The sequence below is a fragment of the Emiliania huxleyi genome (genome assembly GCF_000372725.1).
Source record: "Emiliania huxleyi CCMP1516 unplaced genomic scaffold EMIHUscaffold_31, whole genome shotgun sequence".
NCBI classification, from domain to species: Eukaryota; Haptophyta; order Isochrysidales; family Noelaerhabdaceae; genus Emiliania; species Emiliania huxleyi.
The window spans coordinates 532292-545935 of NW_005199684.1; the positions used below are offsets into that span (position 1 = coordinate 532292).

General features: G+C 68.2%; 1 protein-coding gene across 1 annotated transcript; it reads right to left on the reverse strand.

The window, feature by feature from the left end:
- Positions 1–724: 724 nt before the first annotated feature.
- Positions 725–10505, reverse strand: EMIHUDRAFT_101399 (hypothetical protein; the record flags this gene model as incomplete). Its single annotated transcript, XM_005774616.1, has 5 exons — positions 725–937; positions 1175–1765; positions 1954–2832; positions 2969–3412; positions 9564–10505. 5 exons carry the CDS (start codon positions 10503–10505, stop codon positions 725–727), a joined length of 3069 nt encoding a protein of 1022 aa, XP_005774673.1.
- Between the last annotated feature and the right edge of the window lie 3139 nt (positions 10506–13644).

Sequence of the window (13644 nt, forward strand, 5' to 3'; positions counted from 1 at the left end):
ACAGAGGGCGAGAGCGTAGTGCTGGGCACTAACCCGAACCGCCCTGCCCACGAGAGCAACCGGCTACGCGCCGTTTGGGCCAGGGAGCGCGATATGAGCGCGATTATGTTGGGATCGTCCGACACGCCGCACCTCAAGAGCGGTCGGTGCAAAGTACTCATCGAGCCGAGGGCGTAGCCGTGACGAACAGAGGGCGAGAGCGTAGTGCTGGGCACTAACCCGAACCGCCCTGCCCGCGCGCGGACGGCACCATGGCGGACGGACCACGGACGGCAAAGGACGGCGGCAGGATGTCTGTTTTCTTTCTTGTTCCTCCCCGCCCCCCCCCCTCCGCAACAACACGGAAGAACAACACTCAGCAGTCACACCAGCGTCATCCATGCCACCTAGGACTGGACCAGTCGCGAGGAACCCCCCTGACTCTCAGACTCAGACAGACGTGAGAGGTGCCAGTACTCCCCGGGTCGCTCGCCCTCCCCCCCAAATTCGCATTCCGACTAGGCCCTCACGCAATGAGCGCGTTCGCCGGGCCGTGCCCCTCTGGCATCCTGGTAATGAGCACAGGACCGTGTCGTCCACGTCATGGATACGGTCAAGTGACGACTCAACGTCCATTACTGTTCCCGACTAGTTTGCGGCTGCGCCGTCGATTCGTGGGAGACGCGGCTCCCGCAGCCCCACTGGCGCTCCATGACGTAGCAGATGCCACGCTCTCAACGCCGCTCTACACGTGCTCCGCCGATGCCGACGTCGATGCCGACGCCGCCGACGCCGACGCCACTGCCTCGGCTTCTCCCGAGGTTGAACGCTCTGCGGCGCGGAAGCCGCCAAAGCTGCGGAAAGCCGTTGACGTGCGGCGCACGATGCTCGATCGGAGGTCGGCGCTCGACTTGACCGGAGTCGCGCCGAGACCCTTTGCGAGGAGCACGAGCGACACCTACGGGAGAGGGTTGCGGGAGACGGGTTGAGCAGCGCGGCGTGCGACGCCGCCCGGTGAGCGCCCACCAGGCGGCGAGGGGGCGAGCGCGCGCCTCGCGGTGGCGCCCGGGGAAGCACGAGCGCGCGAGGTCCTTGTAGAGCCCGCCCGCGATGAGCTCCTGCGGCGTTGGAAGTAGAGGATTGTGGGGGGAGGGGGCACTTAGGACGGGTGTCACTATGAGCATTCGCTCTCCACCTGCGGCGTGGTCTCGAAAAACTTGGAGAACTCGCAGCCGCCGAGGTCCGGGTCGTTCTCGTGCGCCATGACGATCGGCAGCCTGTCCTGGCGCGCCTGCGTAACCTGCTCGGCCAGCCGCTCGTCGCTGAAGCTGTGCTCGTTAAGGTAGAGCAGCATGTGGGTCGCGTCGCCGGCCTCCTCGGCGGTGGAGACGGTGAGGCCGGGAAAGGCGGCGACGAGCTCCTCGGCCAGCTCCCTCGCGCCGGCGTTGGCCGGAGAGGCCCAGACCTTTGCGAACGTGGAGAAGCCGAATGCCCTGATCCGCAGCTCGCCCGTCACTGTGAGCGGAAGGGAGGTGCTTCCCAGAAAGTTGGGCGAACAAAGGAGCAGCGCCTCGGCGGTGATCTTGAGCGAGACGAGCTGAAACTCCTGGATCCGGTACCAGATGGTGTGCCTCCAGTCATTGTCAAAGATGTCGGGCTGGAGCTCCTCGGGGCACTCTGCGCGCAGCGCTGGTAGCGTCCCGCCGCCCTTGGCCGGGTCGGCCTCTTGGACGAGGACGAGCGGCTTGTGCATTTCGAGCGACGAGCGAACCTCTCGAAGGCAGTTCTGTTGGCGCACAAGCGGGCACGGGGTGAGGCAAGGGAGCTTGGGCTATGACAGAGACAGGAGAGAAGCATCACGCGCCCTGGACTTGAAGTAGCCCCTCGAGAGGAAGAAGAGGATGACCTGCGAGCGCTGGATGTACTCCTCGAGTGCCCCAATGTCTTTTAGATCATCCACCTGTGCGCAACGACGGGTGGGTCAAAGGCGCTTTGCTCGCCGTGCAGCGCGACTGGGCAAGATGCGCGCGCGTCGAGGAAGATCTTGATGCCCGGCAGCAGCTGCTGGAGCTCAGCCTTGATGACCGCGACGGCGTCTTGACCGGTACTCCAGATGTGGCTGTTGAAGAGGTGCCACGTGAGACCCATCCCGATGCTCAGCTCGGGCGGCTGGTTGGTCGAGACGAGGCGGATCGTGGGAGCCTTCTTGGCGTGGCGGGCGGAGAAGACGGCGCCGATGAGGAAGAAGACCAGCGTCGCGCCGACGAGGACGAGCATCGAGTTGATGATGCCGGACAGGTTATCGAAGCCGAGGACTGCATCGGCATCGTCGACGCTGGTGCGCTCCACGATGCCGATGAAGGTGGTCGTCCAGTTCGTGGCGAGGAAGAGGAGGAGGAGCACCAGGCTAGTGGCAACAGCCAGCACGTTATCCTCGACCCGCTTGAAGGGCCGCACGACGGCGAGCACGACGGCGTAGAAGGAGCAGATGAGGGTCGCCACCACGAGGCGAACAAAAGCTCGCTCCTCCGGGATCAGCAGCACGAAGCCCGTGAGCACGAGCTTGCGTGCCAGCTCGACCGCCTCCCACCAGTACCAGGTCTTTTTGTACTCCCGGTGAAGGAAGGCGGTGGCCCGCGTCAGAGCATTCGGCCTCTTGGCCCGCAGCGGCTTGTAGCAAGCGACGAGGAGCGAAGTGAAGAGGATCAGAGAGCCCGCAGGCCACAGGGCGATCAGGCCGAAGGCGAGCTCGGTGACTGATCCGTGCTCGTCGGTACCGCACTCGATGCTCGCGTCCAGCCGCACGTAGGAGACCTGCTCCAGGCGCTCGTTCGGCGGAGAGACGGTGTAGGCCTATGAGCGACACACGGCGAGCGCTGAAGGGGGGGTCGGGTTCATGCAGCAGCAATCAGCATTTTAGGGGGGCCTTGCATGACCAGGAGCGGAAGATGGAGGCGCTGATGGAGGGCACGAAGCAGAAGATGAGCACCAAGCCCGCCGGAGTGAGATCGAGGACGCCGAGGGCCGCCTCCGCACACCACGGCGTCGCACGCGGAGCGTCCTCGTCTGTGTTTATCGCGTCAGCGATCGCCGACATCGTCGACATCGGTGCTTCCACGACGCCGAATGCTGCATCGGTGTCGGCTCCCGGCATCGATGCTTCCATTGGGCGCGGTGGCGGCGCGGCACGCCAGCGGCGGAGCCGCAGCGCGATTCCCGTTGCCATGAGCAGTGCAATGAGGGCGACGGGCGCGAGAGCGATGGCGAGCAGCCGCAAATCGTAGCCGAGGCACTGCTGCGGCAAGAAGTAGCCCGTCCAGTCGATTGAGACCGTATTGGCCAGTTTGTCGGTCCAGCCCGTATATTCTGGCGGCAGCCGCGCCGAGTAGGTGGAGGACAACACGGTGCAGATCTGGTAGAAACCAAAGAGCACCTTGGTCTTGGCCGTGAGGCCGATCGCAACGTAAATGTAGAAGGCACGATCGGCAAAGCGGAGTAGGCGGCCGATGTAGCGCTCCTTTCGCCATTCCGTCTTGCTGTAGGCCCAAGCCGCCAGGCCGCAGGCAATGCAGACAGAGATGACGAGGGCGACGATGCTGCCGGCCGCAGCGGCGCGCGGCGCGCATTCTTTGCACGTGTATCCGTCGACGAGGTAGTGGTTCGCTGTGACGCAGAGCTGTGCGTGAGCAGTGTGAGGCAGACGTGTGGCGCCGTCGGCGGTTGTGGTGGCGCAGGTGGTGGGGCGGGGCGGCGAGTCGGCAGCTGTGGGGCGGTGGGCGGAGCCGGTGTGGGCGCCTCGGTCTTGATGATCGCGCGCACAGCCGTCGAACGTGCGTCGGGAAGAGGCGCGGCCTGCAGCGGAGAGGCGGGCTGTCGTGCGTGAGCAGTGTGAGGCAGACGTGTGGCGCCGTCGGCGGTTGTGGTGGCGCAGGTGGCGGGGCGGCGAGTCGGCAGCTGTGGGGCGGTGGGCGGAGCCGGTGTGGGCGCCTCGGTCTTGATGATCGCGCGCACAGCCGTCGAACGTGCGTCGGGAAGAGGCGCGGCCTGCAGCGGAGAGGCGGGCTGTCGTGCGTGAGCAGCGTGAGGCAGACGTGTGGCGCCGTCGGCGGTTGTGGTGGCGCAGGTGGTGGGGCGGCGAGTCGGCAGCTGTGGGGCGGTGGGCGGAGCCGGTGTGGGCGCCTCGGTCTTGATGATCGCGCGCACAGCCGTCGAACGTGCGTCGGGAAGAGGCGCGGCCTGCAGCGGAGAGGCGGGCTGTCGTGCGTGAGCAGTGTGAGGCAGACGTGTGGCGCCGTCGGCGGTTGTGGTGGCGCAGGTGGTGGGGCGGGGCGGCGAGTCGGCAGCTGTGGGGCGGTGGGCGGAGCCGGTGTGGGCGCCTCGGTCTTGATGATCGCGCGCACAGCCGTCGAACGTGCGTCGGGAAGAGGCGCGGCCTGCAGCGGAGAGGCGGGCTGTCGTGCGTGAGCAGTGTGAGGCAGACGTGTGGCGCCGTCGGCGGTTGTGGTGGCGCAGGTGGTGGGGCGGCGAGTCGGCAGCTGTGGGGCGGTGGGCGGAGCCGGTGTGGGCGCCTCGGTCTTGATGATCGCGCGCACAGCCGTCGAACGTGCGTCGGGAAGAGGCGCGGCCTGCAGCGGAGAGGCGGGCTGTCGTGCGTGAGCAGCGTGAGGCAGACGTGTGGCGCCGTCGGCGGTTGTGGTGGCGCAGGTGGCGGGGCGGCGAGTCGGCAGCTGTGGGGCGGTGGGCGGAGCTGGTGTGGGCGCCTCGGTCTTGATGATCGCGCGCACAGCCGTCGAACGTGCCTCGGGAAGAGGCGCGGCCTGCAGCGGAGAGGCGGGCTGTCGTGCGTGAGCAGTGTGAGGCAGACGTGTGGCGCCGTCGGCGGTTGTGGTGGCGCAGGTGGCGGGGCGGGGCGGCGAGTCGGCAGCTGTGGGGCGGTGGGCGGAGCCGGTGTGGGCGCCTCGGTCTTGATGATCGCGCGCACAGCCGTCGAACGTGCCTCGGGAAGAGGCGCGGCCTGCAGCGGAGAGGCGGGCTGTCGTGCGTGAGCAGTGTGAGGCAGACGCGTGGCCCCGTCGGCGGGTTGTGGTGGCGCAGGTGGCGGGGCGGGGCGGCGAGTCGGCAGCTGTGGGGCGGTGGGCGGAGCCGGTGTGGGCGCCTCGGTCTTGATGATCGCGCGCACAGCCGTCGAACGTGCCTCGGGAAGAGGCGCGGCCTGCAGCGGAGAGGCGGGCTGTCGTGCGTGAGCAGTGTGAGGCAGACGTGTGGCGCCGTCGGCGGTTGTGGTGGCGCAGGTGGTGGGGCGGGGCGGCAGCTGTGGGGCGGTGGGCGGAGCCGGTGTGGGCGCCTCGGTCTTGATGATCGCGCGCACAGCCGTCGAACGTGCGTCGGGAAGAGGCGCGGCCTGCAGCGGAGAGGCGGGCTGTCGTGCGTGAGCAGTGTGAGGCAGACGTGTGGCGCCGTCGGCGGTTGTGGTGGCGCAGGTGGTGGGGCGGGGCGGCAGCTGTGGGGCGGTGGGCGGAGCCGGTGTGGGCGCCTCGGTCTTGATGATCGCGCGCACAGCCGTCGAACGTGCGTCGGGAAGAGGCGCGGCCTGCAGCGGAGAGGCGGGCTGTCGTGCGTGAGCAGTGTGAGGCAGACGTGTGGCGCCGCCGGCGGTTGTGGTGGCGCAGGTGGCGGGGCGGCGAGTCGGCAGCTGTGGGGCGGTGGGCGGAGCCGGTGTGGGCGCCTCGGTCTTGATGATCGCGCGCACAGCCGTCGAACGTGCGTCGGGAAGAGGCGCGGCCTGCAGCGGAGAGGCGGGCTGTCGTGCGTGAGCAGCGTGAGGCAGACGTGTGGCGCCGTCGGCGGTTGTGGTGGCGCAGGTGGTGGGGCGGGCGCGCGAGTCGGCAGCTATGGGGCGGTGGGCGGAGCCGGTGTGGGCGCCTCGGTCTTGATGATCGCGCGCACAGCCGTCGAACGTGCGTCGGGAAGAGGCGCGGCCTGCAGCGGAGAGGCGGGCTGTCGTGCGTGAGCAGCGTGAGGCAGACGTGTGGCGCCGTCGGCGGTTGTGGTGGCGCAGGTGGTGGGGCGGGGCGCCAGCTGTGGGGCGGTGGGCCGAGCCGGTGTGGGCGCCTCGTTCTTGATGATCGCGCGCACAGCCGTCGAACGTGCCTCGGGAAGAGGCGCGGCCTGCAGCGGAGAGGCGGGCTGTCGTGCGTGAGCAGCGTGAGGCAGACGTGTGGCGCCGTCGGCGGTTGTGGTGGCGCAGGTGGTGGGGCGGCGAGTCGGCAGCTGTGGGGCGGTGGGCGGAGCCGGTGTGGGCGCCTCGGTCTTGATGATCGCGCGCACAGCCGTCGAACGTGCGTCGGGAAGAGGCGCGGCCTGCAGCGGAGAGGCGGGCTGTCGTGCGTGAGCAGCGTGAGGCAGACGCGTGGCGCCGTCGGCGGTTGTGGTGGCGCAGGTGGCGGGGCGGGGCGGCGAGTCGGCAGCTGTGGGGCGGTGGGCGGAGCCGGTGTGGGCGCCTCGGTCTTGATGATCGCGCGCACAGCCGTCGAACGTGCGTCGGGAAGAGGCGCGGCCTGCAGCGGAGAGGCGGGCTGTCGTGCGTGAGCAGTGTGAGGCAGACGTGTGGCGCCGTCGGCGGTTGTGGTGGCGCAGGTGGTGGGGCGGCGAGTCGGCAGCTGTGGGGCGGTGGGCGGAGCCGGTGTGGGCGCCTCGGTCTTGATGATCGCGCGCACAGCCGTCGAACGTGCGTCGGGAAGAGGCGCGGCCTGCAGCGGAGAGGCGGGCTGTCGTGCGTGAGCAGTGTGAGGCAGACGTGTGGCGCCGTCGGCGGTTGTGGTGGCGCAGGTGGCGGGGCGGCGAGTCGGCAGCTGTGGGGCGGTGGGCGGAGCCGGTGTGGGCGCCTCGGTCTTGATGATCGCGCGCACAGCCGTCGAACGTGCCTCGGGAAGAGGCGCGGCCTGCAGCGGAGAGGCGGGCTGTCGTGCGTGAGCAGTGTGAGGCAGACGTGTGGCGCCGTCGGCGGTTGTGGTGGCGCAGGTGGCGGGGCGGGGCGGCGAGTCGGCAGCTGTGGGGCGGTGGGCGGAGCCGGTGTGGGCGCCTCGGTCTTGATGATCGCGCGCACAGCCGTCGAACGTGCCTCGGGAAGAGGCGCGGCCTGCAGCGGAGAGGCGGGCTGTCGTGCGTGAGCAGTGTGAGGCAGACGTGTGGCGCCGTCGGCGGTTGTGGTGGCGCAGGTGGCGGGGCGGGGCGGCGAGTCGGCAGCTGTGGGGCGGTGGGCGGAGCCGGTGTGGGCGCCTCGGTCTTGATGATCGCGCGCACAGCCGTCGAACGTGCGTCGGGAAGAGGCGCGGCCTGCAGCGGAGAGGCGGGCTGTCGTGCGTGAGCAGCGTGAGGCAGACGTGTGGCGCCGTCGGCGGTTGTGGTGGCGCAGGTGGTGGGGCGGCGAGTCGGCAGCTGTGGGGCGGTGGGCGGAGCCGGTGTGGGCGCCTCGGTCTTGATGATCGCGCGCACAGCCGTCGAACGTGCGTCGGGAAGAGGCGCGGCCTGCAGCGGAGAGGCGGGCTGTCGTGCGTGAGCAGTGTGAGGCAGACGTGTGGCGCCGTCGGCGGTTGTGGTGGCGCAGGTGGTGGGGCGGGGCGGCAGCTGTGGGGCGGTGGGCGGAGCCGGTGTGGGCGCCTCGGTCTTGATGATCGCGCGCACAGCCGTCGAACGTGCGTCGGGAAGAGGCGCGGCCTGCAGCGGAGAGGCGGGCTGTCGTGCGTGAGCAGTGTGAGGCAGACGTGTGGCGCCGTCGGCGGTTGTGGTGGCGCAGGTGGCGGGGCGGCGAGTCGGCAGCTGTGGGGCGGTGGGCGGAGCCGGTGTGGGCGCCTCGGTCTTGATGATCGCGCGCACAGCCGTCGAACGTGCGTCGGGAAGAGGCGCGGCCTGCAGCGGAGAGGCGGGCTGTCGTGCGTGAGCAGTGTGAGGCAGACGTGTGGCGCCGTCGGCGGTTGTGGTGGCGCAGGTGGTGGGGCGGGGCGGCGAGTCGGCAGCTGTGGGGCGGTGGGCGGAGCCGGTGTGGGCGCCTCGGTCTTGATGATCGCGCGCACAGCCGTCGAACGTGCCTCGGGAAGAGGCGCGGCCTGCAGCGGAGAGGCGGGCTGTCGTGCGTGAGCAGTGTGAGGCAGACGTGTGGCGCCGTCGGCGGTTGTGGTGGCGCAGGTGGCGGGGCGGGGCGGCGAGTCGGCAGCTGTGGGGCGGTGGGCGGAGCCGGTGTGGGCGCCTCGGTCTTGATGATCGCGCGCACAGCCGTCGAACGTGCCTCGGGAAGAGGCGCGGCCTGCAGCGGAGAGGCGGGCTGTCGTGCGTGAGCAGTGTGAGGCAGACGTGTGGCGCCGTCGGCGGTTGTGGTGGCGCAGGTGGCGGGGCGGGGCGGCGAGTCGGCAGCTGTGGGGCGGGGCGGCGAGTCGGCAGCTGTGGGGCGGTGGGCGGAGCCGGTGTACAGCCGTCGAACGTGCGTCGGGAAGAGGCGCGGCCTGCAGCGGAGAGGCGGGCTGTCGTGCGTGAGCAGTGTGAGGCAGACGTGTGGCGCCGTCGGCGGTTGTGGTGGCGCAGGTGGCGGGGCGGGGCGGCGAGTCGGCAGCTGTGGGGCGGTGGGCAAGGCCGGTGTGGGCGCCTCGGTCTTGATGATTGCGCGCACAGCCGTCGAACGTGCGTCGGGAAGAGGCGCGGCCTGCAGCGGAGAGGCGGGCTGTCGTGCGTGAGCAGTGTGAGGCAGACGTGTGGCGCCGTCGGCGGTTGTGGTGGCGCAGGTGGCGGGGCGGGGCGGCGAGTCGGCAGCTGTGGGGCGGTGGGCGGAGCCGGTGTGGGCGCCTCGGTCTTGATGATCGCGCGCACAGCCGTCGAACGTGCGTCGGGAAGAGGCGCGGCCTGCAGCGGAGAGGCGGGCTGTCGTGCGTGAGCAGTGTGAGGCAGACGTGTGGCGCCGTCGGCGGTTGTGGTGGCGCAGGTGGTGGGGCGGGGCGGCGAGTCGGCAGCTGTGGGGCGGTGGGCGGAGCCGGTGTGGGCGCCTCGGTCTTGATGATCGCGCGCACAGCCGTCGAACGTGCGTCGGGAAGAGGCGCGGCCTGCAGCGGAGAGGCGGGCTGTCGTGCGTGAGCAGCGTGAGGCAGACGTGTGGCGCCGTCGGCGGTTGTGGTGGCGCAGGTGGCGGGGCGGGGCGGCGAGTCGGCAGCTGTGGGGCGGTGGGCGGAGCCGGTGTGGGCGCCTCGGTCTTGATGATCGCGCGCACAGCCGTCGAACGTGCCTCGGGAAGAGGCGCGGCCTGCAGCGGAGAGGCGGGCTGTCGTGCGTGAGCAGTGTGAGGCAGACGCGTGGCGCCGTCGGCGGTTGTGGTGGCGCAGGTGGCGGGGCGGGGCGGCAGTTGTGGGGCGGTGGGCGGAGCCGGTGTGGGCGCCTCGGTCTTGATGATCGCGCGCACAGCCGTCGAACGTGCCTCGGGAAGAGGCGCGGCCTGCAGCGGAGAGGCGGGCTGTCGTGCGTGAGCAGTGTGAGGCAGACGTGTGGCGCCGGGGAGACGGCGTGTTGCGCAACACAGGCGCGGCCAGTCAGGGGAATCCCACCGATGGAAAGAGTTCGGCGCCAAGCGTAGAATCGCTCGGGTAATGCTTTGGGAAGTACAGGCCGAACTTCATCTCGTCGCTCATCTTGGCAGCGGCGACGTTGCACTTGTGGACGAGGGGCAGCACGGTCGCCGTGTTCTCCTCCGACCGATCCGCGCCGAACGCGCAACCCTTGTGCTCAGAGCGGAGCGGGACCCGCTGATTCACCGTCATCAAGGTGGTGATCTTGTCGACGATGGCGCGCACGAAGTCTCGCGCGCCGGTCCGCAGCAGCTTCTCGCCCTGCGTGCTCTCGGTTGTCGGGCCTGAGTGCCCGGTGGCCCCCAGCGTCTCGCCGCTGGCGCGGCAGGTGCCAGGGGCGCGCAGCGTCTCCTCCAGCGGGTAGAGGAGGGCGACGCCCTCGTCCCACGCGTGCGCCGAGCCGCCCTCGAGCGAGAAGTCGCTCCACTTGTTGTCCGTGCAGGTGCTGCAGGCCGCATGCGCATGCTCAGAGTCGCATATCACGCGCGTGCAGACCGTGCAGACGTTCATGAAGCACTTGTCCTTGTTGAACTCCGCGCACGGGTCGTCGTCGAGGGACGCGGAAGCGTTCGGCACATGCCGATCGCAGACGGCCGCGACGCTCATCATCTTGTCCGCGCCGCCGCCACCACAGTCGCCTCCGCGGAAGGCGAAACCGGTCTTTTGCGGCCCGCCGGGGCAGCCGCGGTCGTTGTGGTGGAAGTCGGTCGGGACGCCCAGCGTAATGCGGCCGGCGCCGCACGCTTGGGAGGTGCCCCCGGCCGCCGTCTCCAAGGGCGTCTCCGAGAGCGCCACCTCTTTCGAGTGCCAGTCGAGGTCGATGCAGGCGTTCACCCAGTCCGATCCGGAGGCGTCGCCCGTGACAGGAGTGGGACCGGCCTGGGCGGTCACGACAAGCAAGCCGAGCAGAAGCGGGCGCATTCGAAACAGTGACCACGACTCGCCCTGGCCGTCCATGGTCCCTGGCTGTCCATGGATGGGGGTGCAGGATTCTGAGGAGTCAGTCCTTTTGGCGACCGCCTTTTATTGTAGGTCAGTCCTTTTGGCGACCGCCTTTTGTTGTAAAAGTCCTGGATCAAGGTTGGAAACTACGTTGAAACGACCGAGGTTACTTTTTTTAGACTGGGAGCCGCGCCTCTGCTCGCAAACACTCAGCAACTGAATTGTGCCCTTGTTTGTGCCCTTGGCACCGTGGTGTGCTGGGGGGGGCGACAGGGGGGACGTGGCCCTGAGTGATGTGTACGCCAACTCAGGGTGTGTGGCAGCCACGCTGGCTGTGTGTCTTGTGAGTCGCGCACACGCCAGGCTACAGACACGGGGAGGCACCAAAAAAATTAGATATTCTTACCTTCTTGCCCCCCTCCGAGACTGGAGACAGAACCCAGAGATACATACGTCAAAGGGACTGCCCCCCGCCCCCGCTTGCCCTGACTGCACAGGTTAGCGTGCCCCGATAGCGGCGACACATAGCGAGGGACACTGCGCAAGGAGGGGGTGCGTCGACTTTCTTTTTTCTTTTTTCTTGGTCCTCTCGGGGAATGTTCTCTCGGCGCGCCCATGGCCTTCTGAGGTTTCGTACTAACGACGTCCTTCTTGGCACTTCGGGCGCCGGTGTGTGCGCCCGGTATGCTATAGGTCGCCAACGTTCGATCTCCCTCTCATTCGAAGCGATCTCTTCCCGGCTCCCTTTCCGCAAGCGGAAGGCGCCAGTTCGAAACCTGCTCGACCCTTATATTTTTTTCTCACCTGAGCGGGCTCAATTTTGCTCTAGGTGCCTCCTCGATTCGATCCAGCGTTCTCAGGCAGTCGCCTGGTGCGTTGTTCGTTTTTCGTCATGGGAGACGGGGAGGCACCAAAAAGTGGCATGCTCGTCACGGCTCACGGTCACGACTCGCGCGCTCAGCCACGAGCGGCAAGCCAGCCGCTCGCGGCGACGAGTAAGCCTTCCCAGTCTGCAGCGTACGCGATGCGCGGCTTGTACGCCCACGCCTCCACATTGTCCGAGACGTTGTCCTAAAGCGTGGGGCCGCACGGCGGCACTGCGGGCGAGGCCGAGTCCGGGTCGTAGCCGTCGTACGAATATTGCTGCAGGAGCACCGACGGCCAGGTCGGGGCAAAGGCTCCCACCGACCAGCGCAGCACCGCGAGATGGGCCCCCGCCTCGGAGGCGAGCGCGGCCACCTCTGGGGGAGGCTCGTCTCCCTCCCCGCACACGGCGACCAGCAGCGGGATGCCCGGCGCCTGCTGCGCCGCCTGGTAGCAGCGGTACGGGGAGAGCGCGTCCGCCACAATGACGCAGGCAAACTGGAGCGCCTCCGCGCTGTACGATGGCGCGAACAGCAGCGCCTTCACTCCATCATCGCTACGGAGGCTGGCGAAGCTAGTGACGTACGCGCCGTACAGATTGATTGCAGGAAGCGTGTCCTCCCTCGACCCGACGGAGAGCTGCCAGCCGTCGGCCGCGTTGAACTCACCGCCGGCGGCGGAGGGAGGACCGCCGTGGCCCGATGTGAGTGTGTGTCTGTGGAGGCTGTCGCTTCCGTTTTAGCGCATTAGCGGAAGCCCAGATATTTCGATGCCAAACGCGCTTTGCCTGCAGGGTATCTTTAACCGAGCCTTCTGAGCCCTCCACACCCCTCCGAGCCCTCCGAGCCCTCCGAGCCCTCCGACCCCTCCGACCCCTCCGACCCCTCCGAGCCCTCCGAGCCCTCCGAGCCCCGCTCCGAGCCCCCCCACCCAGCCCTCCGAGCCCTCCGATCCTTCTGTCCCGTCCGACCCTTCCGACCCCTCCGACCCCTCCGAGCCCTCCGAGCCTCGCTCCGAACCCCCCACCCAGCCCTCCGAGCCCTCCGACCCCTCCGACCCCTCCGACCCCTCCGACCCCTCCGACCCCTCCGACCCCTCCGAGCCCTCCGAGCCCTCCGAGCCCCCCGAGCCCCCCGAGCCCGGCTCGGTGGCTCGCCCCTCCGAGCCCTCCGGGCACTCCATCCCTCATGAGCCCTCCCGAGCCCTCCTGAGCCCTCCAGCGCCACCAGTGAAGTTGGAATACCTGCGCCAACACCTCATGCAACGCCGCGTGTCACACCCGATCTTGTGAGTGCGCGTCTATGACCTCCACGTGGAAGTGTGACCAGCCAGGTGACCAGGTGACCAGGTGACCACCCCTGGAACTTTGATCAGACTCTCATACAGGTGACCAGGTGACCACCCCTCCGTCCACGAGTGTTGGGCCACGCGAGGATCGCCATCTCAGATCACCAGGGCGGGGACCGTGCAGAGAACAAAGCCTGCCTTGACCTGAAGTTACTTCGCAGGAAATTCTCAGCTGATGTAAGAGGGAATTGCCTTAGGCTTAGCCCAGCTTGTGCTGTTTCGTAACTGGGAACGATGTTTGCCGCCGACTGCCTGTTCAACTCGCACCCAAAATGTTGTGGCCTGGCTTCGTAGGAGCCGCATTCTGGATCATCCGTGCAAAGTTTTGCGCAAATGGGGTCAATGCAGTATACGCGCTGCACACCGAGCGGTACCTTGGCAGCGAATGGCTTGTACTCGTCCGCGATGCCTTCATTGCAGTACAACTGATGGAATTCGAGTTCCGGATCGTCCTCATACGTTGGTGTGCTTTCCCCATCTCTCGAATCGAATCTCTCTCCAGTGTCCGGGTCGACCCACAATCCTTCATTTCCCCTCCCGTGCGGATTCGAATTGCACGATGGTCTGCCGTTTTTGATGTACGTACTTATAGCTTAGTGGGAGAAAAGAGAGAGGGGGGTTGTGTTCTCTAGGCCCCTAAGGGCCCTACGCGCGGCGTGAGAGCTCGGAAGCGAGCTTTGCACGGCGATCGAGGATGGCACGGTTTACCCCCTTCACCGAAGCGATGGAGATGCGTTCCGCGTGGTGTGACACAAATGAGAGGCGGGAGTGGGGAGGGTACGCGGTGCGGTATGTTTGTGTCTGGAAGCCAGGCTTGCCCACCGCAACTGTCCTGAGCGTGCCTCGACCGTTGACGTAGCCTGCGACGTTCTCGAATCCCTCGCCACAACGCTTCACGGGCCAAGAG